This window comes from Megalobrama amblycephala, linkage group LG6 (genome assembly GCF_018812025.1).
Source record: "Megalobrama amblycephala isolate DHTTF-2021 linkage group LG6, ASM1881202v1, whole genome shotgun sequence".
Lineage (NCBI taxonomy): Eukaryota > Metazoa > Chordata > Actinopteri > Cypriniformes > Xenocyprididae > Megalobrama > Megalobrama amblycephala.
The window spans coordinates 44,710,319-44,738,296 of record NC_063049.1 but is presented as its reverse complement, the minus strand read 5'-3'; the positions used below and the strand labels follow the sequence as shown (position 1 = coordinate 44,738,296).

General features: G+C 34.0%; 2 protein-coding genes across 4 annotated transcripts in view; one reads left to right on the top strand and one right to left on the bottom strand.

The window, feature by feature from the left end:
• Positions 1-27,978, top strand: part of LOC125270828 — a 455,327-nt gene that overhangs the window by 154,886 nt on the left and 272,463 nt on the right. The gene's annotated exons all lie outside the window — the stretch shown is intronic.
• Positions 20-25,431, bottom strand: si:ch211-39i22.1 (fibrous sheath CABYR-binding protein). Of its 3 annotated transcripts, none has more exons than XM_048194818.1 (19): positions 25,154-25,431; positions 22,437-22,466; positions 22,101-22,142; positions 18,122-18,184; positions 17,839-17,907; positions 16,215-16,247; positions 16,064-16,099; positions 15,310-15,351; positions 14,647-14,670; positions 14,502-14,534; positions 13,707-13,772; positions 11,489-11,662; positions 8,955-9,005; positions 8,834-8,881; positions 8,339-8,386; positions 7,545-7,577; positions 1,459-1,575; positions 935-985; positions 20-636 (listed from the first exon to the last, which is right to left on the bottom strand). In XM_048194818.1, exons 1-19 carry the CDS (start codon positions 25,215-25,217, stop codon positions 608-610), a joined length of 1,053 nt encoding a protein of 350 aa, XP_048050775.1. In that variant the 5' UTR covers positions 25,218-25,431; the 3' UTR covers positions 20-607. The 3 variants fall into 3 exon arrangements, with proteins under 3 accessions (XP_048050775.1, XP_048050774.1, XP_048050776.1); XM_048194817.1 differs by having other exon boundaries at positions 8,339-8,389; positions 25,154-25,408; XM_048194819.1 differs by lacking the exon at positions 18,122-18,184 and having other exon boundaries at positions 8,339-8,389.

The following is a 27,978-nucleotide window of genomic DNA, read 5'->3' as shown; positions in this document are numbered from 1 at the left end:
TTAACTGCATACACAGTCATTTAAATGTAACCAACCCTTTATTCAAACTCAACACTTATTTACAGAATTTAAAAAACAAAAACAAAAAAGAAAGAAAAAATCCTATGAATTCTATTTGGTCAGACAACATAATTTCAAAGTGAATCATTCCACGGTGTGAGATTTGCTTGTTTAAGAATCAGCGGCAACAATTAGACATCAAACAAAACTGTGTGATTAATAACACAGTAACTAAATGACACTTTTTAAAGCAACAAAATGAAACGCCTCTCCCAAAAGGCTGTCATATTACACATGCATACACGTACACACATCCCGTCCCATTCAAACTATGTGAAATTACATTCAAAACCAATTATTAACAGTCCTGTGTGCTAGTTCAGAACTGTAGTCGAAGCAGTAGGAAGATGATGATGATGATGATGTTATGAAGAAGGCTGCGTCAGGAACTCTAAGTGCTGACTTTCTGCACTGTGAATGCATTTGTTTGTGAAGTTCACTCTGATTCTCCAGATGTGAGTAGTTACAATGTGCTCTTCCAATGTAAACCAGTTCACAGTAGCTTCATGGGAATTCACCGCCCGCAGACCCGCGTTCACTGCTCGAGTTAGGGCGAGTTCAGGAGGGTGCTTAAAACTGCATATGAAAAACAGAATAGAAACCAAAAACACAGTAAGCAGTTGACATCGGTATCATGTGACTGTAGTTCATGTCATCACATGGCAAACCAACAGTACTCTAATTGTTTATTGCATAAAAAAGTTGATAAGTGTTTATTTTGATGCCCAAATTATGCATGATTATATTTGTTAGTTGTATTGCTGAGACCCTCTATTCAAGAAGCACTTGTTTATGCCGCTATTTAATGCCATTCAAGTAACAATATTCAATGAAAAACACATTTAAAGGTGAAAATAAGCTGTGAATGGCTCACCCTGTGGTTCGCTCTGCGTGCCGTTCTCTTCTTTGGCACTCTCTGGGTCACCTGAAGAGAAAGCATGTGTTCTCATTCAACAGTTCACATACTGACTAGATGCATCATTTATGACTCAGATGTTCATTAGAGAGCTGAAACTAACTATGGCTCAGCTGAAATGCATTTGAATGGGTTTATGATCAGTCACTGATAGAACTGCAAATTATTTAATTCCGAAAAGAACACTACACTTGCCTACTGCTTTTTAAAAGTAGCATCTGAAGATGCATGATGCATGAACATGCAGTATGACGGTTTTCAAACAGGTTTCCTTAAGGAAACTAGACCCTACTGGTTCAGCAAATACTACGTTGAGCCCATTGAGACCAATTAGAGAAACAGGTTGTGATTCTATTTAATGCTGCAGAAATGACTCACTTCAGCTGTTGTGTTTCAGACTGTAAACTTCAAATATGTAACTATGATTATATGCCTCTGATTGACATCTGAATGCCTTCTAGAACATGAGCGGAGCCACAGACCTCTCTGGACCTTGAAGCACAGTTTCTTCTTCTGATAGGTGAAGTAGCCGGTTATGGCACCAACAGCTGCTACTGCAATCCCACAGACAACACCAACAACCGTACCGGATCCACTGTCTGGACAGAAGCACACAAACCACAGATTCACAGAGGTGTCGGTGTGCTGCTATATGGCTGCTCAAGTGTTCTGGGTGGTTGCTAGGGCGTTGCTTGGTAGTTGTTAGGGGGGTCTAGGTGGTTGCTAGGGTGTTGCTAGGTCATCATTGTGGTGTTCTGGGTGGTTGCTACGGTGTTGCTTGGTAGTTGTTAGGGGGGGTCTAGGTGGTTGCTAGGGCATTGCTAGGTCGTCATTATGGTGTTCTGGGTGGTTGCTAGGGCGTTGCTTGGTAGTTGGGGGGTCTAAGTGGTTGCTAGGGCATTGCTAGGTAGTTATTAGTGTATGCTAGGTAGTTGTTAGGGGATTCTGGGTGTTTGCTATGGCATTGCTAGGTCATCATTAGGGTGTTCTGGGTGGTTGCTAGGGTGTTGCTTGGTAAATGTTAGGGGGTCTAGGTAGTTGCAAGGGCATTGCTAGGTCATCAATAGGGTGTTCTGGGTGGTTGCTAGGGTGTTGCTTGGTAATTGTTATGGGGGTCTATGTGTTGCTAGGGCATTGCTAGGTAGTTATTAGGGTGTTCCAGGTGGTTGGTAGTTGTTGGGGGGTCTAGGTGGTTGCTAGGGTATTGCTAGGTCATCACTTTGGTGTTCTGTGTGGTTGCTAGGTAGTTGCTGGGGAAAGCTGGGTGGTTGCTAGGCCAATGCTAGTAGTCATTAAGGTGTTTTTAATGGTTGCTAGGGCGTTGCTAGATACTCATTAGGCGGTTCTGAGTGGTTATAAGGGCATTGGTATGTAGTCAGTAATCATTAGTGTGTTCTGGGGGGTTGCGAGGGCGTTGCTAGGTAAATGTTTTAGAGGGTTCTAGGTGGTTCCTAGGGCATCGCTAGGTAGTTATTAGGGTGTTCTGGGTGGTTGTAAGGTAGTTGTTAGGGGACTCTGGGTGGTTGCTAGGCCAATGCTAGTAGTCATTAAGGTGTTTTTAATGGTTGCTAGGGCGTTGCTAGATACTCATTAGGGGTTCTGAGTGGTTATAAGGGCATTGGTATGTAGTCAGTAAGTGGGTTCTGGATGGCTACTAGTGTGCTACTAAGTAGTTGATGGAGTTTCTGGGTGGTTGCTAGGGCGTTGCTATTAGGGTGTTATGGGTGGTTGCTAAAACATTGTTTGGTAGTTGTTAGGGGGGTCTAGGTGGTTGCTAGGGCATTGCCAGGTTATCATTAGTGTGTTCTGTGGGGTTGCGAGGGCGTTGCTAGATAAATGTTTTAGAGGGTTCTAGGTGGTTCCTAGGGCATCGCTAGGTAGTTATTAGGGTGTTCTGGGTGGTTGTTAGGTAGTTGTTAGGGGACTCTGGGTGGTTTCTAGGCCAATGCTAGGTAGTCATCAGTGTGTTTTGGGTGGTTGCTAGGGCGTTGTCATTAGGGTGTTCGAGGTGGTTGCTAGGCCAATGCTAGGTAGTCATCAGTGTGTTTTGGGTGGTTGCTAGGGCGTTGTCATTAGGGTGTTCGAGGTGGTTGCCAGGCCGTAGTATAGGTAGTTGTTAGGATATTATGCATGGTTGATAGGGCATTGCTAGGTAGTCATTAGAGGATTTTGAGTGGTTCCTAGGATGTTGTTAGGCAGTTGTTAGGGGATTCAGGGTGGTTGTTAGGGCATTGCTGGGTAGTCGTTAGGGGGGTTCTGGGTGGTTGCTAAGGCATTGCTAGATAGATGTTATAGGGTTCTGGGTGGTTGCTAGGGTGTAGCTAGGTAGTTGTTAGGGGGTTCTTAGTGGAAATTCCCTATTTTGCATGAGAAGAGTTCCCCCTCACGTCTCTGATCTTCACGACTGTAGATATGGCTCAGCTTCCTCAATAAAAATAAGTCTGTGGAATTTTTACTTATGGTGATTGTGACAAACCCCTAACTTTGAGCACTAGTTGACTTAACAAACACCACTAATCACACGATCATCATCCGCATGAGTTGATCATCTATAATACCTGCCGCTCCACCCAATCAAACAGACACAAAAGATCTGCTCGTTCCTTCCTGCGTCATGTGTTCACTAAAGTCAGAACAAACACTATGTGTTAGAGGAATAGTTCACAGAAGTTGCCTCCTAATCAACGTCTTTAACCCTGTATGCTGCTCTTTACTGAGAGTTTTCACAAAGCTCTTTTCCAACATCAGTTCTGTCAAGCTCAAAAACACAAAATATATTTATACCTTTATAATTTCAGTTGATAAGAAGTAACAAGAGATTCACATAATGATCCACTAGATGGCAGCATTAGAATACAGACACTTCAGGTTTATATGGAATTCTATTTAAAGTCATAAAGATAAAGTCAAATGACATAAAATTCTAAATTATGACATACAATGTATGACTTTTATCTCAGATTGTCATAATTTTGACTTTTTTTCTCATAATGACTTTTTAATTTTATAATTGTAACTTTTTTTAATAAATTTTTAATCCATAATTTAAATTTTTCTTACTCATAATTTCTACTTTTTTTCCTCATAATTTTAACTTTTTATTTTACAATTTTGACTTTTTGTCTTATAATAATTCCAATTATGTAAAATCATAATTAGGATTTACTAAAGAATGTTTTTTTATGTGGTGAAAATTGGCTTCCATTGGTTTAAAGAGACATTTCACATGAAACCTCTTTAGACGGTATTAACCAGTATTGCATGATTTGTCATATGGATCATATTGATATGCAATTTACATAACAAGCATAGAAAGAATTGGTGGTTTGAGGGCTCAAAATTGGGGACTGAACATTTTAGAGCAGAGGAAAACTAGTAAATGCATTTTCACTTTAAAAGTTTTTAGTTTTCATGCCTGGCAAAAATATCAAAGTTTCTGATATTTCCATGCTTCAGTGTTCATCACAGGCACTACTGCTGCAGAGAAACATCAGTACACCCGTCACCGATGGTCCCTCCGGACGCCGCAGGATTCGACGGAGCGCAGCAAGAGCCGACACATGCAGTGACTGGAATTTTTGCGAGGGAAAAGTCCTCAAAGAGGCGACAGGCAAGACTGAACCTGATTTACAGATCCTGCAGGAGATGAAAGTGCCGGCCGCAAAACGAAAGACGCTCAACTGGAGTTTTTCACTCAGTGACACACAAGAACCACGAGAGGAAATGCGTGTTCCCAGATTATAAAGGGAAAACTGACTCATGATCATTATGCCATCACTGACTCACTCTCATGTCGCTCCAAACCGTTCAAACATTAAACATGAAACATGTTTGATCACAGTAGTCAGAATCTTTCTGTTTTGTAATGGCATAAGGGTGATTCATAATTTAGACTTTTTATTTCATAATTGTGACATTTTATGTAAATTTTCGACTTTTTATGTCATAATTTTGTCTTTTTAATCTTGTCATTTCACTTTTTTAATCAAGCAATTGGCATTTTGTCAATTTCACGTCGCTCAAAACCCACATTCTTTTCTTTCTCCCAAGAAACATGTTATTGTTTTATAACGTCAATTTTCAAAAAGATAATTCATAATTTAGACTTTTTATTTCATAATTATGACTTATGTAAATTTTGACTGATAATTTAAACTTTTTTCTCATAATTATGACTTTTTTATGACTTTTATGTCATCATTTTGACTTTAAATCTTGTAATTTCACTTTTTTAATCTCATAATTGGCATTTTGTCATAATTTTTGTTTTATAATGTCAATCCCCAAAAGGATAATTCATAATTTAGACTTTTCATTACATAAGTAGGTTTTTTTTGGTCAACTTTTTTTCAATTTTTTTGACTTTTTATGCATTTTATGTCATAATTTTGACATTAATCTTGTAATGTCACTTTATTAACCTCATAATTGGCATTTTATGTCATCATTTTGACTTTTCATCACATAATTTCAACATGTCACTCAAATTTACTATTTTCTTTCTTCCATGAAACATATTAAATGATATTAGTGAGAATTTTGGTTTCATAACGTCAATTTTCAAAAAGATAATTCATAATTTAGACTTTTTATTTTATAATTATGACTTATGTAAATTTTGACTGATAATTTAAACTTTTTTCTCATAATTATGACTTTATGACTTTTATGTCATAATTTTGACTTTAAATCTTGTAATTTCACTTTTTTTAATCTCATAATTGGCATTTTGTCATAATTTTTGTTTTATAATGTCAATCCCCAAAAGGATAATTCATAATGTAGACTTTTTATTACATCAGTATGTTTTTTTGTCAAATTTTTTCAACTTTTTTTTCATCATTTTGACTTTTTATGAATTTTATGTCATAATTTTGACATTAATCTTGTAATTTCACTTTATTAACCTCATAATTGGCATTTTATGTCATCATTTTGACTTTTCATCACATAATTTCAACATGTCACTCAAATTTACTATTTTCTTTCTTCCATGAAACATATTAAATGATATTAGTGAGAATTTTGGTTTCATAACATCAATTTTCAAAAAGATAATTGATAATTTAGACTTTTTATTTCATAATTATGACTTACGTAAATTTCGACTGATAATTTCAACTTTTTTCTCATAATTGTGACTTTTATACCATCAATCCCCAAAAAGATAATTGATAATTTAGACTTTAAATTTCATAAGTATGATTTTTTTTGTCAACTTCAACTGATAATTTCAACTTTCTTTTCATCGTTTGCACGTTTTGTCATAATTTCACTTTATTAATCACATAACTGGCATTTTATGTCAAAATTTAGACTTTTCATCATTCATAATTTCAACATGTCAATCAAGTTTACTATTTTTATTCTTCCATGAAACATATTAAATGATATTAGTCAGAATTTTGGTTTTATAACTTCAATCCCCAAAAGGATAATTCATAATTTAGACATTTTATTTCATAAGTATAATTTATTAATTACTTTTTGTTTTCATAATTATGACTTTTTATGTTACAATATCAATTTTTTAATCTCTTATAATATTTGACATTTAATGTCATAATTTTCACTTTAATGTAAATTTCCATTTTTAAATTGTTTTCAGTTTTGTCATATTTTTGATTTCTTATTTTGACGTCACTACAAACCCATATTATTTTCTTTCTTCCATGAAACATGTTAGATGATATTAGTCAGAATGTTTGTGTTTTATAAATGTCAATCCACAGATGGATAATTCCTATTTAATTTCAACATGTCGCTCCTATTGTTTTCTTCCTTTCATGAAACGTTAGATGACATTAGTCAGATTAGTTTGTGTTTTAAACACATTAATCCCCAGAGTGACACGGCTCCAGGTTTTACATCACTAGCATGTGTCCAATGCAAACGTGACGTGTTTAACAGTTAATCAGAGTTTGTTCTGACTTTAGTGAACGCGCAGATCTTTTGTGTCTGTTTGATTGGGTGGAGCAGCAGGTATTACAGATGATCAGCTCATGCGGATGATGATCATTCATTAGGGGTGTTTAAGTCAAGCATCCCTGTCACTAGTGCTCAGCTTTAAGGATTCATTCAAATCATGAATTTAGACCTTAATCAGGGTAGAGCCATGTTTAATGTGTGACAGGAATGAAAGTGAAGCTGTGATGGACAGTGTGTACCGTGTGTTCAGTGGATTGTAATGTTGTTTAACAACATACTGATTGTTCAGCTGACGAAACGTCTTTCCGAAAAAACATTCCATGAAACATTTGCTGTGAAAATGATGTGATCTAGGACTTTTATACAGTACCTGCTAGTGTAAAGACTGTAAATCTCACAACCTCATTTTCATTCAAAATGGCGTCTAACCTGACTCAGGTCTATAAGAATTACTAACTGACCCTAAAATTTTCACCTGCTGGACCATAAAACGGGTGAAAAAAATCCCACAGACACACAAAGGAGGAATCTACAGACCGTAAGATCGGAGACACGAGGAAGAAACCACCCCGAAACCTCGAGCTCTGTGACTTTCACAAACATGTGTATTATATATTAATATAATTTAAAAATATGATACCTTTTGGCTCAGAAGCGGCTTCAGCGCTGCGAGCTGAAATAACAGAGAGAACAATGTGATTAAACACTGATATTAGCAATAACCACTGTTGTGAATATAATGTACTGAATATAATACATTGCCTATTTATTTTCGCTTGTCACTTTGACACACAGTGTTTTACTCTGTATTTTTTGTCTTTTTTCAGCACAAATATCTAAACATTCTTAAATCAAGATACATTTACTGGAGAAGCAAAATGACTTTCATGTTTTCTGAAAAATCATTCAAATGAAGTGAATTTATGCTTAAAACAAGAACAAATATCTGCCAGTGCGGGCAGAAAAATCAACTTAATTCAAAGGGAAAATGACTCCATTGGCAAATATTTGTTTTTATTTCAAGCACAAACTTGAAATAATCAAGTCTTAATATCTTCAGTCATTTTTCTTCTCCAGTAAATGTATCTTGATTTATGAATGTTTAGATATTTGTGCTGGAAAACAAGAAAGAAATACTAATAAAATAATTTTTTGCAGTGCAGAAACCGTGATTATCATATTTTAACTTGATATTTGCCCTTACATTTGTGATTAACATAAAAAGAATTGTAACTAATTAAAATAAATTTAATTGACTACAAATTTTTTAGTGTTTTATGACCTTGAGCGAGAACAGAGTCTTCTGACCAAATTATTAAAATATTTTAAAATCCTTATAATTTAGGCCAGAAAATAATGCATGATAAGGTTAAGGAAGTAAGATAAAAACACACACTGCAAAACATCATGTAAATATGACAAAAAGTGCCGTACCTTTGCCTTGACCTGAACTGTGTTTGTCTGCATCTCCCATTTCAATCTCTTCTGTAAGCAGAAATCTCTCATTAATTACTCTGACTGAAAGAAATTAATTCTATACAGAACAATGAAATTTCATGCATTGAGAATAGCCATTTTTATCAATATATAATGATGTTTTAAAGCAGCTTTGGCAAAAAATATTGCATGCTTTGGTGAATATATTATAGTGTGTGAATAACACGCAGGGTTTTGCACTGGAGGAATTTTTACCGTGGCCGTTTTGAATCACTAATCATCACTTTTAATTGATAGTTTTCACTCGTCAAACCAGGAGCAGCACATAAATGAACTGTGTGATCATCACAAGGTAATCATGCACACTTAATTCTGTTTCCAGTTCAGTCACACGACACTGAAGTCACACTCAAGACTAACGAATGCAGTTTCTGATAAATGACAGAGAATGTAATTACACAAATGCACAAAAGCTTTGTGATTATCGCTTACCTGTATCTCCATTGAGAGCATCAGAAAGATCAAATACATCAGCATTAACTGGAGAAACACAAAAGCACATGTAAACAGGTTTTCATGCTGTCAGACTCCATTACAGACTTTCATTACAAACCTTTCACTGCTACATCAACATCCACTGGATCCTCTGGTACGACACTGGGTTCTGAGAACAAACACAGACATTATTTGTGTTCTTGGTCAATATGGCATTTAGTCCAGAACAAAATAACTACAAGTGACACACGACATCAAAATTAACCATTTTAATTATTTTATTTTCATGACTATAATGCTTTTTCAACCAATTTCTCATTACTGTAATATGTACTTGAGTTTTAAACTCCTATTATTATAATTATTAATTAGGGGCCAAGCACCGAAGGTGCGAATACACCTATTGTAATCGTTAGATTTCTTCTTCTTCCGCTCTTGAAGTCTATGGCAGCCCATAGAACCACTTGCGGGAAAGTTGTGAAATTTGGCACACAGTTAGAGGGCAGTCTGAACTATGTCCATACCAAATTTGGAGTCTCTAACTCAATCCCTCTAGTGCCATCAGCTGTCCAAAGTTGAGCTTATGTTTATGCTAATAACTTTTGAACCGTAAGGGCTAGAAACAAAATTCTTTTTTTCTGTCATGACAATTTTTCCGGCATTTTGAATTTTTTTGAACTTTTGAACTTTTTCAAACTCCTCCTAGGCCGTTACTCCGATTTTCATGAAAATTGAACCAGATCATCTTCAGACCATGCTGACAAAAAGTTATGGATTAGTTATAGTTGATTTCTCAAACCGTTTTCGAAAAACACGTGAACGAATTGTATGTAGTGCTTGCGAAAATAGACATAAGGCTGTATCTCCGCAACACTTTATCGCATTCAGACCAAACTTGGTACATTTCATCACAAGCATGACCTGAGGCATCATGCAGCGTTTCGGCGCAGAGCCACCTACTGGTACGGAAATACGAAAAATTTGATATTTTTGCTTATAACTTCTGATGGGTTTGTCCAAAAATCATACATTTGGTCTCGTTGGATTTGGGGCATCATGCCGAGTCGAATGATAACAAATTTTCCCATATCGGCCATTTTGAATTTTGTGCTAAAATGCTGTATTTTACGAACGCATTAGCGTATCTTTACGAAACTTGGTATGGGTCATCAGCACAATGCCCTGAAGGAGCCTGAGAAGTTTTGGCCACCTTGTGGTCAAAAGTTATAACACAATTTACAAAAATGCTAATAACTTTTGACTATTTTAACTAATAATTTGAGGTATGATGCAAAAATGACTCTTGAAGCTGTATCTCTGCAATGCTTTGACATATTGACACCAAACTTTGCAAGTGTCATTGTCATCTCACTCTGACCATACCACATTAATTTGGTCACAGCGCCACCTATTGGTCGAAAGTGATGAACCAGTAAATCCTCATTTTTGATCATTTATCAGCTGTTTTGCCTAAAATGATCTTAATGGGTCTTTAATTGCTCACTGTTGCAGTTAGTCTGATGCTCCCAGCCATGTTGGCTGGCTTCTTGTGCCGTTTTTGTGCTTGGCCCTGTAATTGCTGCTTGCAGCTATATTTATTATTATTGTTGATGAAAGTCATTAGACTCTAATTACTGTAATACAATCATTATTTTAAATCAAACATTAGCAGCAGCACAACAAAAACTACAATAATGTTAAAATATATGTAGTTTTTTTATTACAGTTTGAGAATTTGTCTGCTTATTTGTCATTAAAATAATGTCACAATATGAAAAAAAAAATGTAATGCTAAATATATATATATATATTTTTTTTATTATACGGTGATGTGACCCCATTTATATATTGAGACAACTATTTTCATGACAAAATATTTTAAAAAAGCGGTAACACTTTACAATATGGTTCATTTGTTAACATTAGTTAATGTATGAACTAACCATGAGAAATACATTTGTTATAATATTTATTAATGCTTGTTAATGTTAGTTAATAAAAATTCAGCTGTTTATTTTTTGTTCATGTTAGTTCACAGTGCATTAACTAACGTTAACAAATACAAGTCTTGATTTTAATAATGTATTAGTAAATACTGATATTAACATTAACTGAGATTAATAAATGCTGTAGAAGTATTGTTCATTCTTAATTCATAACCTTACTGTAAAGTGTTACCAAAAACATAGCTTTTTTCATTCTTTTTTTAATGCTAAAAATACCATATTTTTTTCTTTTATGGAGTGACATGTGACCCCTATTTTTATATTATGGCATTATTTTCATGACAATTAAGCACGTTTTCCCTCCAAATTCTTATAATTGTAATGAAAATACAACATATTTTAATTTTTTAAGTATGTTTACATTATGGTAGTATTTGTCGTATTGCCGTTAATGTTTGTCGATTTAAAATAATTATTGTATTTAAGTAATGTTCTTGACAGACTTCAGGAGATTTAGCCAGTATCTCTTGTATACTTGTATTATAAAGTAAATAATGTCAAATGTGAACAGTATTTATTTCAGCATCTATTTTCTAAAATAACCAAAAATAAAGTAATCTAAGTTTCTGTTGTGTTAAATTTGCCATGTTTACATTCGTTTCAGTTACAGAGAAAATGATCACAGAGTCTCCAGAGAGAAACACACCTGCTTCATCAGCATCTGTTTCTCCAACATCTGTTTCACCAACATCTGTTTCACCAACATCTGTTTCACCAACATCTGTTTCTCCAACGTCTGTTTCTCCAACATCTGTTTCACCTGTGTCTGCTTCACCTGCGTCTGCTTCACCTGCGTCTGTTTCACCTGTGTCTGCTTCACCTGCAGACGAGACACATGCAAACAAACTCATTCCACGGACTGGACACTGGAAAACCCTCAGTTAACCTGGACTCTGTTTCAAAACCTTCCTGTCTATTGTCTAATGCCGCATCGCAACTGAAATTCAACCTCATAAGTGAGTGATTTCAATATATTCTCCATAAAAAGTGACTCAGCCCTCAGCATAAGCGATTTTAATAGATCAGCCTTCACATGTCGCTACTTTACCATCACACTGCAAAAAATTATGTTTTCCTCAGTATTTCTGTCTTGTTTTCCAGTACAAATATAAAAGTCTTGTTTTCTGAAAATGTATCAAAATGAAGTTTGTTTCTGCTTAAAACAAGAACAAATATCTGCCAATGGTCTCAGAAAATGTTCCCTTTGAATTTAGCTAAATTTATGACATTAACTCTTTCCCCACCAAAATTTTCTGGAAATCCGTGTTTTTACTGTTATACAGTAGGGGGTGCTAATACACATCTTCTGAAAGACTATATATATAATATAGTTTCCTTTATGGAATAATCCACTAATGTCTTGAGATACAATGTGAACTAATATTTTCAGTTGCACGTGCAATCGCGCATGTCTGCGAAACTCATGTATATTAATGTATGCTCCGCCTTCGGAAACCGAAAATCTCAGAAACCGAAAATCTCGTAACACCGGTCAATTTAAAGGCCCAATGAAAAACAATGAAAACCAGGACATTTTCATCACTTTATAAAAAACAACCAGGACGGCCAGGACAGGACGTGAAAACAGGACATGTCCTGGGAAAACAGGACGTTTGGTCACCCTAATATAAGCCAGCTCGAAAACTTCCGGTGAGAGTCATGTGCTGGTGTGTTGAGCATCAGTAGTGTAATACTTAGTTTATAATCAGAATATAGTCACTTAAATAGTCAGGCATAGCATTAATTTAGTTATTCAAACATAAGACGGCATAAAAAATAAATAAATAAAGTCATACCTCAGTGTTCCTCCTCGGCTAAATTCAATTCGACCATCAGTTTTCACACTTTTATGTGAAAAAAAGCTTCAAAAATTAAATATTTATTGTGCACTTTAGTTAGATTAATTGAATAAAAATGTGTGTTTTCACAAGTGTGCTGAAATCATTGATCTTGTGCTGCACTGATAAAGAGAGAGCAGCACTCGCTTTCTGTGTCATTAATTCACAAGAAAAGTTATTGTTTTTCATGAGATTTTGTGAGTATTTCATACTTCACTTTGACAAAATGTATTTTTAAACCTAGTTATTTCATAATGTTTAATATTTAGTCAAAAACGAAGTGAGAAACGATTAGAGGAAATGGCTGATATATGCACAAATAAATGCTACTTTGCCGCCACCTGCTGGTTAAAGTAGTAATTATCGTCTTTTTTAATTTTAAATAAGCGTTTTCCATGAATATGTTGAATTTCCTACATTGTAAATGTTTGGTTTTACAATGGAGACGATCTCAGAAGAATGAACAAGTAATGTTTGTGGTCATCACATTAAAAATAACATTTGAATTGCTGAAGTGTGTCTAATTACAGAACGGTCCCAATAGCTTCGTCTTTATTGCAATCAATAAAACTGGTTTATTGGCAAATTAGGTAAACGTGATTAAAATATGAATACAACAATAAAAAATCAACCATTGATGGTTTTGAGTCGATGTACAGCGACTACAGAATGAACAGCTAACAGTTCACCAGAAATGCCCGAGCTGGCTTAACGACAACCAGGAAGTAACTGTGCATATAGTCCATTGTGAGTTTATATCTCACAAATCTGAGAAAAAAGGCAGAAAGCATACCTAAATAAGCATAAAACTTCATAAGACACAAAACTGTATCCATTTTTATTAGATTGCTTTGAATCTGGCCAAAATGTTGTTATGCCTTTAAATGCTGCCTACATAGCTGGTTTTGATTCATAGTCCTGAACCTGAGAGGAAAGAGCAGATTGAGTCATCATGCCTATTTTATTATTCCCAGCATTCTCACACAAAAGCATTCAGACAGGAAATGCATGACATTTCCTTGTTACCTTCGTCCGGTTCCTCTTGCGCTGGTTCCTCTGTTACTTCACCTGTAGCTTCCTCTGGCGTGTTTTCTGACAAAGAGAATCAGATTTTTTAGATGTAGCCAAAACAGTCAAAACCAGCGAACAAGTCAAAAGTCTGTACTGATACGGACGGGAAAACATTTGCAATAAATGGTTTTCTTACTTCGTATTTCAGCACAAATATCTAAATATTCTTAAATCAAGACGCTTTTACTGGAGAAGCAAAATGACTGAAGATATAATCTCTAGTTTTCTTTAAGTTTATGCTTAAATAAAAAAGAAAAATAATCTTAATTTAAATGGAAAACAAAGATTATTTTTCTGACTCCACTGGCAGATATTTGTTCTTGTTTTAAATATAATCACTTCATTTTGATGATTTTTTCATTTATCAAGTCTTAATATCTTCAGTCATTTCTCTTCTCCAGTAAATGCATCTTGATTTATGAATGTTTAGAGACAGAAACACTGAGGAAGAACATCATTTTTGCAGTGTATGTGTAAAAGAACCAAGTGTTTTCATATGTCCAATTTGTTGTCTTGGTATATTTATTGAAATCAGACTTTTTTAATATTTTAAGAGTGATGTAACCATATTTATATAACATTACAATAATGTGATGACTCTGTTAGAGTTTAACTGTGGCCATAAAAAGTTCATAAAATGTATTGGTTTCTATGTGACAAAAGCAAAGCAAAGTTTATATACGACGTCAAATTGTGGCTTTGTAAAGATCAAACTGTGAGATAAAGAAGAACAGAAAGTCTTTGTTTAACCTTGTTCAGTCTCTACAGCAGGTGGATCAGCTTCTGAAAACCAAAGCAGGCAAATTTTCAACATCTGTAAAATAGTCTTAAAACAGCATTTTGCAAATGTATGGTCCAAAATATAATATAAACTTTCTGAAAGTGGCCTGCCAACCTGTTTTATCTGCATCGCCTTCATCTAGTGTAGAACGACAATGAACAAACACTGATCAGTACAATATGTTTGTAATAAAACAAAACACTCGAAATATATTATGTGTTTGAATTGCATATAAAATGTCCATCCAGTTGCATCAGACAGTTTTAACATAAGTGCATGCATTATAAGTGCTGTTATGCTATTTTAGTTTTGGAGTCTCCTATAATAGATTTACATGCATGCAAGGAAAAGAAACACTTTATTTTCTCATTATAGGATCAACTCTTTTCTAACAGTGTCTGAAATGGTTCGTTCAAGCATTCGGTTTCTCTAAACCCCGCCTTTCTGAGTGCCTGCTCTGCTCTGATTGGTCAGATCTTTAAAACTTAAACATTCAGAAACAGCTCTATGACACACTACATGAAAGGGAATATAATAGGGGCACTTTAAGTTACTTTTAGAAGAAAAAAACACACCCCACCATTATAAGCTTGAGGAAAAAAACTAAATAAGGATGAGTTTGGGAAGAAAAGGTCCCAAATACCTTTTTGGGAAAGCAATTTGAGAATGCCACAAAGTTTGGACTGCCAAAGGACTAGCCACAAGTGTCAAAATAACACACAAACTTTGAGCAAGAGCTAGTGGAAAGACATTTAGCGTGAAGTGTCGTATTTCTACCTGTTTCAGCAGGAGCGTCTTCCTCAACAGGTTCCTCTGCAGCTGATGAGGGCAAAACGAGTGAAATGAGTCAGATGCACATGATGGCGGCTGTTTATTTGCAGTATGTCTGGGTGTAGCAATGTTTAGTTTGATAACATCAGTCCTCTAGGATTGTTCTGTGTGAACGAGCACCATATTAAACATTGCATCTGCTTTTTTCACTACAGGGACATCATTTCAGCTACTGACTCTGACCGAAACGGCAAAAAATGTAATAGTCTAAACCACATTATTATTACAGGCTTCCCAGCCCCATGAATTTCTATGACTTTTCCAGTGCTTCATGATTACAGGATATTTTAAAATCATTTCATAAAGACTGCACTCAGACAGAGCAGCTTCTAACGATGAAATATTGTAAGGCTGAGCGTAACTAGAACGCATTATCTTTGAGAAATTTACATGATTTTTTCATGATTCTTCCAGGCAGTGTCCAGAAGTGACGTCCGGCCTAGAAAAATTTACATCTTCACCCATATTATTAAAACGACTTTGTTTTTTTGGTCTTCTCTTATATTTTAAAATGTTTAAAAATATTCTCCTCATATTTTGATGGTTAAATCAAACTTCTAGGGTCATTAGAAACAAATATCCCCTCTGGACGTCACTACTGTGTATCTTACGACTGATTTTAATGTGTTATACTGTACATCTCCTTGTTATTGTCTGTTGTTTGTGGCGTATATTTTCCCTTTATTTCAGTGATATTTACCTGCTGGTGGTGTTGGTTGCTCGTCCTCGACAACATCTGAGAAAACACACACACATCTGAGCTAAAAAGCCTTTCATACATCACAGATTTTGTTTTGAACAGGATAAATGTGACTGAATTAGAGCAGTGACACCACATTAGAAAGCTGTACCTGACTCCGAGTCTGTCTGTTCAGCTTCAGTCTCTGTTAACAACACAAAAGACAATAAATCACAATATTTCAAGGTGTATTCTTATACAGATCGCTCTGACTCTGTGAATACATCTTTTATATGAATGCATTTGACTAACAGACTTTATTACCTGGCTGAATATTCTGATTATTATTAAATGCAAATATTTCCTGGACATTGACGTCTTTTATCAAACTGCATATTGCATTAAGACAGTTGAAGCCGTGCATCACAGTGATTTTACCACAGAAAAGAATTGGTGATTTTTTAGTATTATTTATGTACTATTTTTATTAATATTTTAAATGAACTTTTATTTTTATATTTTTAGTTTTTATTTTAATTTTAGTAAAAAAAGTCATTTTAATTACATTTTTATCTTTCTATTTAGGTTTACTTTATTTTGATTTCAATTTTAGTTTTAATTTATTTGTGAAAATAATTAATTTAGATGTCAAAAGGCAACATTTCTAATTTTCATTTAGTTTAATTTTTTCATCTAATATTTAGATTTTATTTCAGCTTTATTTCAATCACTCGATGCGATTTTTATTTATTTATTTTTTTTCTCGGTTTTTTAATAGTTTTAGGTTTATTTCAGTTTTAAGTTGTATTTATTTCCAGTTAACAATATTAATTCTTAAACTGAATCTTATTTCAGTCTGATTTCCGTTTAACCCTCTGGTGCTCTTCGTCATTGTTGACTGAAAAATTTAACGTTTTTTTTTTTTTTTTTTTAAATTTTTACTTCATCAGAATGGTGCGAAACTTGGTAAAGGTTTTGGCACTTGCTATGTGAACACAAAAATTACATAATGGACATGATTCAAAACAGTTAAATAGTCCTGAATAAAATAGTCACATTTGCGGTCAAAAATGAGCGCATTGGAAATGAACGGGAAGCGAATTTCATCTAGTGGAAGCGTTTGGTACTGCGCCCAAACAAAATCTGACTGAAAGTTCATTTTTTGAGATATCAAGCTCAAATTTGGAGCACAAGCTTTGATTTTCTCACAGTTTAGAGTAAAACATGTTTTGGAAAATATATATTTCATATAAAATTTGAAAATAGTATTTTTGTGCATTTTGATAACAAACATAAAATTCTTTGACTTTTTTTAAGTTCACTTTTAAACTTTTTTCACTTCAGCAATAATCTTCCAAGCGTCGTCTTTAAAAGAGACCAAACTTCAGTCTGTGCTCCAAAGAAATAAATATTTATGACAGTTTAAATTGGAAATGTAATTTTCAAGTCTATACTCAAAAAGTGAATAAATGGATTATAATTACTGCATAAATATTATTTAGTACCATAAAATCCCCTAAAAATAGAAAATATTAAATAAAAAAACATTATCAAACTAAAATATATAGTATATTCATTTCATTGAAATAAAAAAAGGTAATTTTTGACAGCCATGCAAAGTTTTCCATCTAATTTTTTTGAAAAACCATTTTTGTTGACCTTTTTCATGCTCAAACAGCAACATTACACACTAAAGAAACATGAACATGTAAAAAAGCATAATTTTAATAGTTTTCAGTTTAGTTAAGGTACACTTCTCATGGTAAAATCACTGTAAAGTGCTTAATTTGTCTAACCTGCAGGAGCTGCGGCTTCATCCACAACCTCCTCCACTGGTTTTTCAGGTGTAGGTTCAGCGTCTCCAGCTGTAACGTCACAAAAAGCTCACAATCAGAGAGGTGACACCGTCCTCTAGATCTGACCACTACTGTGGCCTCTTCCTGTCAGCAACAGGAACATCAGCAGTTGTCAGTCCTCATACTTCTCTAACACACGGCTTCTGGTTTGTGCCTCGAGCGTAACACAACCTTTGGCTCAGCTTTCTTCAAATGCACAGGTGACGATAAATCAGATACTCACGCTCTGCGTCGCTGAGAGACTCGTCTTTGGAATCAGGTGGTAAATCTTCTGAGGCTGTGTTGTCTGCGTATATATATAAAATCTATATGTTACATGTCAGGACAGTTCTGAGTTTCTCCCGTAGCCTCAGAAACATCCAGTGGGTGAGTTTATCAAGAAGAAACCTGTTAGAGGCCCCCCGTATCAGGTGTACAAGAGCTGTTCATTACAGTATTGAATGACACTAGCTTTACATTACAATATATACAATAAGAGCTTCTACTGAGGATAAACATGAAGACAAACATCATTACACTGGAAGAACTCAAGAAGGTGGACAGAATAACAAATATATAGTTTAAATGATATAATTTACTCGCCCTCATGTTGTTTCTTACACTTTCGTGATCAAAAAACACTATATTTAAACTCGTATGATGTTTTGTGTCGCTCTTCACTGATAATCTTCTCAATTTTTTATTTCAATTACTGAACATTTTTTAGTTTTAGTTCAGTTTTAATTTTTATTTATTTCCAGTTAGTAATTTTAGTGCAACATTTCTCATTTTTGTTTAATTTTATTGTTATATTTTATTTTAATTACTGACAATATTATTAATAGTTTTATTTCAGCTTAGTTTTTATTTATTTTCATTTGGCAACTTTAGTTCTTCAACTTAATCTTATTTGAGTTATTAGACAACATTTCTCATTTTTGCTTAATTTTATTGTTATATTTTATTTCAAGTTTATTGTAATTACATAAAATGATTTTTAGTTTTAGTTCAGTTTTAGTTTTTTTTATTCATAACTAATAACTTTAGTTCTTCAAATTAAACTTCTAAAAATTTATGTTTAATTTAATAGTTATATTTTATTTCAGCTTTGTTTTAATGACTGAAAAAAGATTTTTAGTTTTAGTTCAGTTTTCATTTTTATTTATTTCCAATTAGTAATTTTAATGCATTTAATGCAACATTATTGTTATATTTTATTTCAGCTTTAATTACTGAAAAGATTTTTAATAGTTCTCATTTTAAGTTAATCGTTATATCTTATTTCAGCATTATTTTAATTACTGAAAAAAAAAAAAAGTTTTAGTTCAAATTATTTTATTTTTAGTTAACAACTTTGGTTAGTTGCCAAAGACAACATTTCTGATTATGTTTAGTTTAAGTTTTTTATCTAATATTTCATTTGATTTCAGCTTTATTTCTTTTATTAAAATTAATTTTAAAAGTTTTAGTATAAAGGTATGTTTACCCAACAACAATGTAGTAAAAGCGCAAAAGTTTTTCACCAAAAGATGACACTGTTGTCAAAACGTTCACACTGATCCGAGAAAATGACTAAAATCGCTGTATTCTGCTACCATGCCAGTAGATGGCGATGTCACTTTGTAAAGAAACACTACGCGTCTATAGACTGAACATGTAATACACACGTGCATGACGTTGCTGTTTTTACAAATTTGTGTTTTTGTAGTTTACATGCAGACGATAATGGTATTGTTTTCAAAAACGTGCACTTTGAAAAACGTTTTCAAAAGTTTGCGTTTTCAGGCCCCCAAAATGGCGTTGTTGTGTAAATGCATTTTGTGCATTCGTGTAAAACAGTGTTGTGTAAACAGCCCCTTTTGATGTAAACTATTCTTTTAAACTTGGAGTAAATATATCTAAATCGTAGGTGTACAAAAGAGAGTTATGTTGATCGGCAGTATGTTTCCGCTCTAAACACTTTCATATGTGTTTTCAGTGGCGCACGAGTTGAATAACAGGCCCATTAGTCATTACAGCATTAGAAAGAAATGGTGGTGGAAGGCAGACAGATACTTAACTAGTTACTACATCCAAAAAAAAACTCTGAATCGGTGCCTTTGAGAGCTAGTTTTGACAAAAAGTTCACTTCATGCTCTGAACAAAGATGAAGTTCAGAACAGGGTGTTCAAAAGCACAGACTCACAAAACCTGGTCAATGCTTTATATTTGGAGAAAGCCAAAAATGGCTGCCAACGGTTAGAAATGGTGGGGAATCCATAATGATATGGGCACACGTCTTGAGAAAGTCATTTGATCGTACGATTCCATTGCTTGAGAACATGAGGCCATTTTACAGGACGCTGTACAAACTATTCTGCATAATGACTGAAGGATCTGAGGATTCTTAATGTGTGTGTGTGTGTGTGTGTGTGTGTGTGTGTGTGTGTGCGGCTTCAAGGGAGCAAACGTACATCTGTGTTGTACTGCATTCTCTATCTCTTTCATAATACTTTCTACATTTACAATACCAGTCAAAGGTTTGGAAACATATTTAATTTTTTTCATTCATATTTCTAATGTTTTTGAAAAACAAATCTCTTCTGCTCACCAAAGCTGCATTTATTTGATCAAAAATACAGTAAAAATAGTGAAATATTATTCCAGTGTAAATCAGCTGTTTTCTATGTGAATATATAGTAAAGTGTAATTTATTCCTGTGATCAAAGCTGAATTTTCAGCATCATTACTCCAGTCTTCAGTGTCACATGATCCTTCAGAAATCATTCTGATATGATGATTTGATGCTCAAGAAACATTTATGATTATTATCAATGTTGAAAACATATTTTCATATTTTTGTGGAAACTGTCATACATTTTATTTTTCAGGATTCTTTGATGAATATAAAGTTCAAAAGAACAGCTTTTATTTGAAATAGAATATTTAATAACATTATAAATGTATTTACTGTCACTTTTGATTAATTTATCTCAATATCGATTTACGTACCCCAAAACTTTGAATAATATATCACACGGTTTCCACAAAAATATGCAAATCATCATATTAGAATGATTTCTGAAGGATCATGTGACACTGAAGACTGGAGTAATGATGCTGAAAATTCAGCTTTGATCACAGGAATAAATTACACTTTACTATATATTCACATAGAAAACAGCTGATTTACACTGGAATAATATTTCAAAATTTTTACTGTATTTTTGATCAGATAAATGCAGCTTTGGTGAGCAGAAGAGACACTTTAAAAAACATTAAACGTTTGACTGGTGTAAGTTTTAAAAAATAAGTAACAATAGAATTGTCTTGAAACTGAAAATTGAGCAGTGGATTTCTAGTTCTCAGCATGCTTTGCATAGGACTGGATTATTATTATTTTTTTTTTTTAATATTTCAACTTCATTTCAACTTTAAAATAAATTGTGTTTATGCTACAAATTATTAAGTTCATATAACTCAATGTAGTTTGGTTGAACATAATTTCATCTGAAGTTGTTATAATGTAGAAAGGTTGATACAATAATATTTTTGTTGAACCAAAACTTTTGTTTTTAGAGCGTGCAACATTTAAATTAGAAGACTTTTCTTCTAGCAGAATAGTGTAATATCACAGTACACATGTAAAGATGCACCATCTTACTTATACAAAGTACAAAGTGTTATTTTGTCCACCTCATGAACATCCGTACTTCTACAGAAAAGCTTCTATAGGAAGCATAAACAGGTTGTTGTGGAACAAAATACAACGGTAAAGTTCCTATAATTCAATCACACCCTCAAATTACTTCCATGATAGAGATCTCTTGCTATTAGTGATATGATGTAGATCAGTGGTTCTCAACTGGTTTTGCCTCAGGACCCAGATTTTTTTTGTTGGATATCAAGTAGCGACATCACCAAACCCGTATTTAATGTCACATATGTCGTATTTTCTTTTGTTTTTCCTTCAGCTGCTGGTTTTGAGCATGAGGGCCGTCTGTCAGCACTCACATCTATTTCATTTTGACTATACCAATTTGCACTTGTTGGCACATACAGTCTTTGACGTCAACAACGAAGAAGGATATAGGAAGGGTTTCTACTCCATTTTAAAAGCTGATTATTCTAATATGCATTAGTTGTGTTTTTGTTATTTGCATTTAGCATCTTTCCTCTCTGTTACCAGTTGAGAAGCACTGCTGTAAATACAGTGTATCCAGAGATATAGATCTTATCATCACCTTCATCAGGAACGGCTGATGGAAGGTCATCTCCCGGAGACTCTGGATATGAGATATGAGGTAAATTAGCAACCCACATTTATCATCTTTATTATGGGCACAAATGGTGTGCCAGGTGATATGCCTGACAACGTCAAAGGGATCACTTGAGTAAACAAGCTGTGAGAGACCGCTCTTATGAGGAACTGTAAAATAAACCTGACGTGAGAGCTGTAAAATCTTGCGATCTCTCAGTTTTATTGCTTTGGCACAAAGCAGAGGAAGTTTTCTAAAGAAGGGTGTGGTCACAAAACAGCTATGGCAGTTATTAGAGCATATGGCATGATCCAAACCTACCAGCATTCTCAGCACCTTCCACACCGTCTTCTGAAAAACAAAACAGAAACAGACAGTTATATAACATTAGATTGAACCTAGTATTTCCAAAGAACTAATAGACCAGAAATATCTAGTTTATTCACACGACTGGTCATGCATTTGGAGTTACTATAAGCTTTCATGACTTTACTATTACTATTAAGCATGTCTTAATATTATAATCATGTGTTTGGGACATGGCTTTTAATGGTAAACTTTGTTTTTGTAATCAGGCTCTCAAAAATTATATAAAAATTTGGATTTAGATTTATCGGCCAATATATCGGTTATCAGCTTTCAAATATAAAGAGTTATCGGTATTGGCCAAAATGTTCACATCGGTGCATATATATATATATATATATATATATATATATATATATATATATATATATATATAAAATATATTAGGGATGCACGATATATCGGCCACCATATCGGTATCGGGTGATATATGTTCAGGCTCTCAAAAATTATATAAATTTTTTTATTTCGATTTATCGGCAAATAAATCGGTATATATATATATATATATATATATATATATATATATTAATATATATAATAAGCATGCACGATATATATATATATATATATATATATATATATATATATATATATATATATATATATATATATATATATATATATCTCGTGCATCCTTATTTACTCTATTTTTACATTTTGAAAATATTAATTTACCCCTAATTTTACATTTACATTATCTTTGCTGTCATCTTAAGCTCATTTAAAATTCATATTTAATAGCACTAATAATTTAAAATTACATCTTTAGCTATCTATATCTATTTTTTTCATACTGGACTTTATAATAAAGAATAACTAAGTATTAATAACTATCATTAACTAGCAATGATCAATACATTACAGTATTCATTAATCTTGGTTAACATTAGTTCATATATAGTTCATGTTAGCTCAAGTCCATTAAATAACATTAACAGGTGCAACTGTATGTATTAGTAAATGTTGAAATAAACATTAACTATGATTATTAAGTATTTTTCATTGTTAGTTCATGTTAACTAATGCAATTATTATATAAGCCAGCAGTGTATTTTTATTTGTGCATGCTCATTCTTTCTATTTTTACATTTACATTACCATTAATGTCATCTGAAGCTCACTTATTTCATCTTTAATAGTGTTTAATAATATCTTTATCAATCTAAATCCCTTCTTTTGTACAGTGCATTTTAATGTTATGATGCACAAATTCACTTGTTGCACTTAATTTACTTTTAATTTACATTACAGACAAAATAATAAAGGAGTTTAATATGTGCCCTTTATTGGTTATTAGTCATAACAGAATGTTGATATCAGTGATGTCATATTCTAAAATCGACTGCTGGTCAACATGGTAATGAAGAGATCTGGTGTGAATTGAGCTTTGATTAAACCAGATGCACCTTCCGTTTAAATGCAAATGGCGTGGTTTGTGTCGTCTGACAGTGGCTTTGTTTTATTAGTGGACTCACACATGAAGTCTTTATGCTTTTTGGGTTATAAAATGACGCAGATCCATTACATAACACCTTCTTTCGAGTTTGTCACGTTTCAGTGGATTTCAAGTGAAATCCTGCTTGTATTTGCATATTTCCTAATGACACCAACACACTCAAGTGATTTCGTCCCTCAAGCTTTTAATTTCCAGAGCCGCTCTTTTATTTGATCTTGTTGGCACAGTTGGCAGTCGTCAGATTAAGAGACACAAAAGAAGTTTACTCTATGAGTAGAGAGGAGGATGGCGACACACCTGTCCACACAAACAGGAGCCCGTGAACAAAGAGTCTCTCTGCACAATCCCTCCCAAAATAAAAATCCACGGCTGTAGTAATGAACGCAGGAGACATTGCTGTGTGTCTCACATCGGGACGGGGCGAGAGAGGAACGCAAACTCCCTCGGGTGCATCAAAAGCATCCCTTTCGTAATTCCAACGTGTTCTCCATATACTGTAGGGTGTGGTCTACATCTGGGACTAGATTGAATTTCTGGGACTACACCTCAGTCTTTCTCAATTTACAACACTGAACTAAATGCGTGTCTCCTGTCTACATCTGGATGAAATTTGCAATAAACAGGCCTGTAAATCATTGAGGAGGGACATGCTTCCTCAATATTCAGATTTCTAATGGCAGATAAACCTTATTACATGTGTTCCACCCAATCCTAAACATTTGGTTCCATCCTGTGAATATTTCAGAACTGTTGTACATGGATGAAGTCATTGAGAGACTGAGCAGCCAAAGCTGTTAGTCAAGAACACAATGTACAAAGGGGTGGGTAAGACTTTACTGCTTCAACATGTCTAACAAGTCATTCTCCAAGGGTCTTGTATTAGTGACCAATAACACAGCACTCATTATGCTTGAATTTGCACTCATTTGTACATTAATAGTCAACATATAGAGCTGACATATAGAATCACTCTACTTAAAAAAGACATGCATGCTTCCCATTTCATCTAGGACTCTTTCTTGTATATATATATATATATATATATATATATATATATATATATATATATATATATATATATATATATATATATATATATGCAATATTAATAAATGCATATAATTAATAATTAGGCAGAAAACAAACAAAAAAAAAGTAGTCTACTTTTTCTTTTAAACTTTAAAGTTTTTTCCCCCCTGACAAAACTACTTACCTTGCATCTTTACTCCAGTCACGATTAAACTTCCAAGGACGAAAATCCACAAGTATGACATCATTGTGGCTTGAATGGAACTGAGCTTGAATAAAGTCTTAAACGCAATTTACGTAAAACTCTTTTAAGATTTTCGTAGTACAAATCGTGTTCGCACGCATGTGGTTGGTGTGCAACTTTCCCACAACCTTTTGTTGTATAAACTTTCTTTGGGTGTGCAGCTCTGAATCAAACCGCCCACCCACATGTGGGATTGACTTGTGCAGGATCCAATGGCAGGTTTGCCTCTCTGTTTCTCACTAATGTCTCATGCACACGGAGGATGCACGAGGAACCCCTCCCCCGCCCCTGTATCCGTAACATATCATGCCATTAGGTTCAACAAAAGCGAGCATATCTAGGCTTATTGATCCATCTGCCTCGTTTCCCTTTAGAAACCTAATTTAAATTCACAGCGGGGTTTCTCGTCATCCATGAACGATTCAAGCATGTTACATGCTCAGAAAGCCCTTTGCCCTCTGTCGTGCAACACCCACCCAACCCCCGACACAACAGCAACAGCGCGGCGAGGATGAACGTTTCCTTAACGTTGCGAAGGAACTTCCCTAAAACATCAAAACGAATGAATGGAGCTGTTTTAAAACCTAGTGAGCTGGCTACCTAGACTTTCTGCTTGCCCCTAGGTTTTGAGACACAGCTCCATTCATCCGTTTCTTTGCTCTGGGGAAGTTTCCTCGCAACGTTTAGGAAACCTATTACTATTGAACTTGAGCCACACAGCGGTGAACAGTATGGCAAGCCGCTTTAGCATAAAATGTTCCCAGGTTTACTCGATTGCATTTTCAGTAGTAAAAATTAAATTATCGAGCTTTGCGATTCAATTCTTACTAGTAATAATTACAATGAGAGAACTCTGTAATTAAAAATGAATGGAAGTCAATGGAGACGACTTGTAAAATTCATATAGATATCTAATTGGAATTGACTATTGAGAATTTAATTGTAGAGCTTTGTAATTAAAAATGAATGGAAGTAAATTGAGACATATGACTAGTAAAAATTTATTTGTAGAGCTCTCTAATCATAATTGTTGAATTGTAGAGCTCTGTAATTTAATTCTTAAAGTCCCCCTGTGGTGAAAATCAAGTTTGTAATGTTGTTTATATGAAGAGTTTGGTTCCAAAACGCGATAAACGCCATTTTCAAAAAAATTGAGTTTCTGCCAAAATCAGTATTATATCTGGTCGTTATTGAAAAGTATTGAATGCGATATATCCGCTCAACCAATCACAGCGCACCATTCCACACTCTGTAAACAGTAATGGCGGCGCTCTGAATACACCCGGCATCTTAGTTTTCCTTATCTGCTTTGTACTTTGTGATCAATAAAAACAGAAAAATGAATAATTTTGACAGCATTGATGAACCTGTGGTGGTTTCTGCGGTGGGGAAGAAACGCAAGTCATCGAAATATAATCATTTACGTGAGGAGATTAAGAAGATGAGGCATTTGGTAAAGCTGTTGATTGTTCCACGACAGCATCAAACTTCTGTCACGGCCCCCAAAACTGAATCATGAAGAGTTTTTAAAAGCCGTTTTTAATACCAATGTACTTGGCAAATGTGTTTGTTATAACCGTGCGTGGTAATGACAAACAGAGACATAACTAATATATAACATTAACAAGATGACTCATTGAATTCATTTTGGGAGTGACGACTGAGTGTATTTTTAGTCAAATGCCTATATATAATATTAGTATTGACAAAGCTCAGAGGCTGTCATATATGTGGATCAACTTACTTTGTTGTGTATTTTTAATATGAAAAATAACTTTTATATTGATGGATTAATTGCATTTTGAAAAAAAAAAATTTGTCATGGATTTATTGCATTTTGGGCAAAAAAATTATCAGTTTTTATAATAAACCTTTGAAAATCAAAATGTAGATTTGAATTTGTAATGTTTTTATAACCAAAAGATGCTATGTGAAAGTTTGAAACAGAAAATAGTGGTTTTCATCTTGCCGCTTTCTTGGTAAAGAAAACACATTTTTACTCAAATTAATCAAAGTGAGTTATAGCGTTTTGGAACAAAACTCTTCATATGCCTATCTGGTGTTTTTAACATGTTTTAAGACAAACCATGTGCAAATTCATAAGTCAACAACATTGTTGAGTATTTTCTGTTAAATCGCTGGTGTTTCTGACATCACAAACTACCTGGTAACCAATCACATCAACATGTGGGCGGGCTTTAGCATATCATTAACTGACTGCACAAGGGAGTCTCACAAGAAGGTTATCCTGGTATATTTTTCTGTCGATATGAAAAATTGGGTAGATTTAGCAATATGGCGGGTGTATGATGCATATTACGATGTTGTGATGAATTATATGCCTTTCTTCCCTTGCGTTCTGAGTTGTTCAAAGCGTTTTTAAGGATACTGATTTTTAGAAGGCAGCTGTCTGACCCGTGAATGTGAACATGGTTTGTGTAACATTAGCTACACATTATTAGATATTTGATAACATAGTCAAGCAAAACGCTAATCATATTAATTACCATTATGTGTTTGACACAAAGTGATACCATTGTGTAGTGTTTACCTCGGAAAGTTGACTGAGCTTGTGAGAGTGAGTGGAGGCGGAGCTAATTATCATATTCATAGATCCGTGTATATTAAATGAGGCAAGGATATAGAGTTACATTCAAGCTATTTTAAGGCATTAAGATTTTTTTTTCACAGGAAAAAAAGCATTTAAATACATATTTTGGTGATCAAAGATTAGGTTTAAGGGATAAAATTATTGACCACAGGGG